General features: G+C 45.9%; 1 protein-coding gene across 5 annotated transcripts in view; it reads left to right on the plus strand.

The window, feature by feature from the left end:
- The window catches only part of fynb (FYN proto-oncogene, Src family tyrosine kinase b), an 81,986-nt gene extending 75,813 nt beyond the window's left edge, over positions 1–6,173 (plus strand). For all 5 annotated transcript variants that reach the window (XM_015050544.1, XM_015050542.1, XM_015050547.1 and 2 more), the window contains 4 exons: positions 913–989; positions 1,589–1,742; positions 3,727–3,858; positions 5,344–6,173. In XM_015050544.1, coding sequence (XP_014906030.1) covers positions 913–989; positions 1,589–1,742; positions 3,727–3,858; positions 5,344–5,552 — 572 coding nt within the window. In that variant the 3' untranslated portion in view covers positions 5,553–6,173. The remainder of the gene's footprint in view (positions 1–912; positions 990–1,588; positions 1,743–3,726; positions 3,859–5,343) is intronic.

Raw genomic sequence — 6,173 nt, forward strand, 5'->3', positions numbered from 1 at the left:
TGTGCAGTTCACCAGAAAATAGAACTATTATAAAAGGAAATGGACAGATGTCACATTAATTTTTTATCATTAATGCTTGAGGGCATGTTCTGGAGCAAACAGAAGGAACTTCTGTCTTTGTTAAAATCTTCCAAAAACTCAGTAAGTTGCTTAATGACTTTAAACTTGACTGAATAAAGCAAGAATTGGGACATTGCATTCTTTTAGACCCTTTATAAAATCCAAACATAAGTTTGGATCTAAAAGGATTTTCAGATCCCTTTTCCTACACAATATCAAACTGCTTTGCAGTTTCTTGTTGAACAGGTGAAAAAGCAACTTTCCATGTCACATTTTCGGCCCTCATTGCTGAAGATGTGGACCCCACTGGTCTGACCTTCACCCAGACCTGCAGCCTGACACTCCAGCCCAGTAGAAAGTCCAGGACAGTGACCCACTGGAGTCTCTGTGAAGTCTGTTTCATTTAGTCTGAGCTGCTTCTGTTCCTCTGCGGAGCAGCAGCCGCTCTGGTCTGGTGAAACGGACTGCAGATCGTTACGACCATCAAAGCCAAGGATCCAAGCAGTAATTCAGAGAGAGAACGCAGAGCGAGCTGAGGACGTGCACGAAGGGAAGCTTTGATGTGCATCATCACCGCATCTGATCAGCATCCATCTCTGCACCCTGAAATGCTCCAGTGTCTTTTTAAAACAAGCTGAAGCTCTGTGAACTTTGAGTCTTTGTGAAGCCACCGGTCCTGTTTGTCCCTCGGAGCCGTCGCTGCTTTTGATGACCTGAAGCAGACAGTCCCAACCCACAGACTCAGTCTGTCAGATTTGTTAGATGCAGTGTGTGGAGGCTGAACAGCAGGTTTGGGTTAAGGTTGCAGGGAAAGGGAAACCGTTTTCAGCTGCATGTGTTTGTGTGCTGCAGGCAGCCTGCTGGACTTCTTAAAGGACGGAGAGGGACGAGCGCTGAAGCTGCCCAACCTGGTGGACATGGCAGCACAGGTGTGTATCGGCCTCAACGCTCATATTTCTACATGTACTTTTAAGCATAAAATCAGTGGTGGTTTCTGATATGAACCACATGGGCAACCACTCAGGGCGGCATTTTATGATTTTGTGGGGGAGGGGGTGGGGGGCAACATGAGTGCTCTGCCCACCCCCTGGTTCTTACAACACCATCACACCAACCAACCTCTGTGACAGGGTTAGAAATGCTCTTCATTCTGTCTGAGCCTAAGAAAAATATGGCACAGAACAGTTTGAGTGTCTACTTTGAGTTGATCTTACAGAAAACTTTTGCACATCTGTTTTTTGTTTGTTGTGTTTTTGAGTAAAATTTTTCAGAGTCCTTTGTTTGGACAGTTTTGAAGCAGATTTTACTCCTCATCATCACCATGTCATAAAATGTCCCATGTGAAACACACAGTTACTGTTTCTTTCATTTTTCCTTTTGTCCTGAATCGCTCAGTGTGGCAGCTTTTAAAGCTCCAACTGCAGAATCAAACTCATGCAGATAACCCTGTTGCTTTAGCACCTCTTTCCAACACACTTTTTTTCCTTTTACTCAACTTGCCAATGCATTTTCCCCCTCTGTTCTTCAGGTGGCAGCAGGCATGGCCTACATCGAGAGGATGAACTACATCCACAGAGACCTGCGCTCGGCTAACATCCTGGTGGGAGACAACCTGGTGTGTAAGATCGCCGACTTCGGTCTGGCCCGGCTAATCGAGGACAACGAGTACACGGCCCGGCAAGGTTGGGCTCCCTCCCTCCCCGCACCGCTCACACTTTCACACACACTACAGCAGCCTGACTGTGTGCAGGAAATCTACTTGGAGAGATAAACACACAGCACACCCACTGCAGGTCTCAGTAGTTCCTCACAGCTCCACAGAACCAGAACCTCCTCCTTACCTCAGATCAGAAGGCCGTTCGCCTGCTGATTGGGGAGTGAACATATTTTACAAGCCTTTTAGTAGGATGAGCTTTTTTAGCTTTAGTCATCAGGTCTTTCTCCTGACCGCTGTTAAAATAAGGGAGAAAAACAAGCAGTGGTAAAAACAGAGAGGTTTACAGCTGCCAGCATAAAGTACATCCAGTCCTGCCTCTGGAAACGCAACCTAAAACAGATGAAGTCATTTTACTGAACACATGTTCTTCATCCTGAAGACTCCCACCTACAACACAACTGACATTCAGCCCACATGTTGGACATGTCCACAGATAGAAGCAACTGAAATTTAAAGGGGCAGTATTCTGCAAAAGCTACTTTTTTTTTTGCTTTACATCATGTCATCATGTTTTTCCCTCATCAAAATCATACCAGGAGTGTTGCTTGATCCTTTAATGCATGTTTCAGGAATCCTTCAATCTCCATGGCAACAATTCAGCTCTGCAAACACCTAGTTTAACCCAGCGCTGCCTTTGAGAACGAGCCTCCTTCTCAGAGCTGCAGTTTCCAAGCCTCTGGGCTTCTGCTTCACAGAGCAGCTCTTCTTCCTCTCAGCTCCTTCAGACTAGCCAGTAGCGATTAGCAAACACCTGGTGGAACTGTTGAGCTACTTTTCAGTGCAGTGCTCGTAAAAAGATTGTTAAAGGGTTAGTAGAGGAGCCATGTTGTGATAACTTCTTGAAGGCAGAGTAGCAGGAACAGCAGGAGTTTTTAAAGGGACAGAAACCCAATTTCAAGGCAAAGGCAAATTTCTTTTTAGTCGTATTTGATATATAGAAGTTTAACATAGTTACTTTATTCTGTTATAAAATGTCACTATGTACCTAGGAAATACAGAATTCCGCCTCTTTAAGAAATCTATTTTTTCAGTCTGACCTCAAGTGTGCAAAAACACACAGCAGACGTCACGCCTTCATTGTTGATCAGAAATAGTTCAGGGATTGATGAACATGATGCAGCAGCTTGTAGAATCAGGCTGAGCTTCAGTCTGTCAGTGAGCTCTCTCCTTCTGTCTGCTCTTTATATGCCTTTCATCCTCTTTAAAGTTCTTTCCACCTCTGCTGCTCTGCCTTGTAATTATGCATTCCACTGAACTTTTACTCATGTCCTCTTGTTACCTTCACAGGCTTCAGTATGATGGATAAAAACAAAGTAGAGCATTAGCTTAGATTTTTTTGTTTTGTTTTGTTTTTAAAATGTTTTTACAGATAAAAATCTGAAAAGTGTGGCTTACTTTTGTGTTCAGTCAGTAGAACCAACGTCTACTAGCAGAACAGCTGCAGGTCTTTGGGAAGCTTTTCATGTTTTACCACCTGATTTTACGTCTAGTGCCAGGTCCACATGCTCACAGCTTAATTTGTCTCTCTAAGTTTCACTGAGATATGAGTCTTTTTTTTTCTGCATTGCCCTGACAACCTGTCTGAATCCTGTGACATAGATTGCTGTAAAAGACTCTCGAGTTGCTTAGATCCTCTAACAGCTCTAACTGCAGCTTCCCCTCAGCAAGATGCTGCCACCGTTATGCTGTGCTGTGGAGACGGTGCGTTCAGGGAACTCGGTCTCCTGCAGACAGGACTTCTCCTGGTTTTGCTTCAGTAATGACTTTCTTACTTCCCTATAGGTCAGATTTGTGGAGTTCTCCAGCAATAATTGTGTCAAAGTTAGTCTCAGCTGCTCGTATCAGAGCATGTTGGTTGAAGGGATGGAAGATGATTCTGTGTAAAAACGATAGATTTACTTTTAATGTTGAATTTTATCTGACCTGCTGGGTTTTTGTTTTGTTTTCAGGAGCAAAGTTTCCCATCAAGTGGACGGCCCCGGAGGCGGCACTGTACGGCCGCTTCACCATCAAGTCAGACGTTTGGTCGTTCGGCATCCTGCTGACGGAGCTGGTGACAAAGGGCCGCGTGCCGTACCCAGGTGAGAGCCCTCAGCCCGCCGCGCCGCCTTCACTGATCCGTGGTGATGAAGGACAAGCCTGTCCTGTTCAGAACACAGAGCTGTTACTAAAGCACACACTGATCCCTCTGGCCCTTCCTGCTCTTTATGAGAGTAAAAGCTTCCTTTCAGCCTGGCTAACCTTTGTCTCACTGCCAGAAGAAGACGGGGAAATAACAGCTAATTGCCGCCACTGGCCTCTGGGACGGTCTCATGTCCAACAGAGAGGAGGAGATGGCACAGTCTGTCCTGAGGTTGGCTGAGTGTCAATCAAGTTGGGAGGTGGAAGGATGGTCTGGATAATGTTGTCTGACTGACTGTTCCACAGGCTGAGGTGATGAAGGTTAGCACACACAGCTACTGGCTCATTAAGAAGCTCTGATGATCCGTGATGAAACATCCAGCCATCATTCAGTAGAACCTGACTCCCTCCAGATCCGGTTCTACTGGGAGCACTCAGAGTTCTTCATGTTCCTGCAACTCAATTGTTATCGTTTCCAGTCGGAAAAACCAGAACAATCTAAATCTAAACACAGATGGTTCCCTATGGGGGACCCAGAGGGGGCCATGGCTCCCCCTCACACAGGACATAAATGTAAAGTCCAATCAATAAAACATATTGATTATTGTTGGTTGGTTTGGGGTTCCTCCCTAATTCTTTTCTGTCCTGGTTCGGCCACGCCTGTGATAAAATGGAGAGAACAGCGTTGCTATCGACTGGTATGCTAACGGTAGTTAGCACCACAACAATTGGCACATCAGCTCAGACATGGCGCCATTTATAGATCTTCCCAGGCAAATCAAAGCCATGCCACTCAGATTGATTAATGATGACTGTCCCTTTAAATGAGAACATTCTTAATAATTAGCTACAGGTGTGTTGTGTTGCTCCTTGATGTGCCCTGCTCTGGACCTTCAGTGAAAATAGAATTTATTATTGATTTTCCATTGGCTGTTCTAATTCCACTGACTGAACAAAATCAAGTTGTTTTTACATGTTTGACCAAACTGGTGAAGCTGTTGGTGTATGTCAGTGTGCTGTGCTGGTGCAGTTATCAAATAAATGTAATTTAGTACATTTATGTCTGTTTAAAAACAGAAACATTTTCAGTCAGTTCAGCTGTTTTTCTGTATCAGATCGGTATTGGCCAATACTAAACCTCAGATATCTGTATCGGTATCGGAAGTGAAAAAGTGGATCAGTTCATCTCTAGTTTGCAGAGGAACGCTGAGTTCTGCAACACCACAGATTCATATTCCCTCATGTCTTTCTATCGTATTTCTCCTCTAAAATCTGATCTGCAGGATTCAGTGAGTGTCTGTGTGTTTTACTGCTGACTGGGTGTTTGCTCACTCAGTCGGGTCACCCAGGAGACCTGATAACGGCCCGTTTTAACGGCCTTAACGTGTCTGTTGTGGCTCAGGAGCCTGTGTCTGGCCTCACTCTGCTCTCGTTTGGTTCCCCAGGCATGAACAACCGTGAGGTTCTGGAGCAGGTGGAGCGGGGCTACCGGATGCCGTGCCCCCAGGACTGCCCCAGCTCGCTGCACGAGCTCATGCTGCAGTGCTGGAAGAAGGACGCCGAGGAGAGGCCCACCTTCGAGTACCTGCAGGCCTTCTTGGAGGACTACTTCACAGCCACCGAGCCTCAGTACCAGCCTGGGGATAACCTCTAAACACCCGCCGCCCTCCATCCCCAAAAAAACCTACCCGCTGTCCCCATGTCCTCCCCCTCCGACCCTGCAGCCCTTCAGGGCTCAGGTGGAACTGCTGCTGGGGGCGGGGCTGACCCCAGAAGTGCTGTATTTAAATAAGAAAACCCAACAGACTGTGGAGCAGCCAGGCTTCTAGTTCCAGGGATCTGTTCAGCTTCCTCAGCTCAACTCGAGCCTCTCAGATTTTCCTTCCTGCAAAAAAAGAATAAAAACCCGACTCTGACTCCCTGGGTGTCCTAACCCAGCAGATGAAGGCTCACAAACTGAACCCGGATGGGGGGGTGAGGCGGTTGGGTAGAGGGGAGCGCTCATGCAAAGAAATAACCTGTATTCTCTGTAAATAAGAAAAGCTTGTTTTAGTTTGTCTGCCTCTGTTCCAGATTTTATTTTCTCCTGCACAAAAATAATAATGAAAAGACAAACAGCAGGGAGAGGAGCGCCGAGCAGCGCATGGATCAGGCAGAAGCTCCAGTGTTATTTTTTAAGATTAAATCTGATGCCTCATTCTATTTTTTTTTTTTCCTGGAAAAAAAATCCTCCCGTAAATCATGACTTCATTACAGAAGAGGATTTAGGGCCACT

The sequence above is a fragment of the Poecilia latipinna genome, unplaced genomic scaffold, assembly GCF_001443285.1.
Source record: "Poecilia latipinna isolate Pla-1442-1.1 unplaced genomic scaffold, P_latipinna-1.0 Scaffold998, whole genome shotgun sequence".
Lineage (NCBI taxonomy): Eukaryota > Metazoa > Chordata > Actinopteri > Cyprinodontiformes > Poeciliidae > Poecilia > Poecilia latipinna.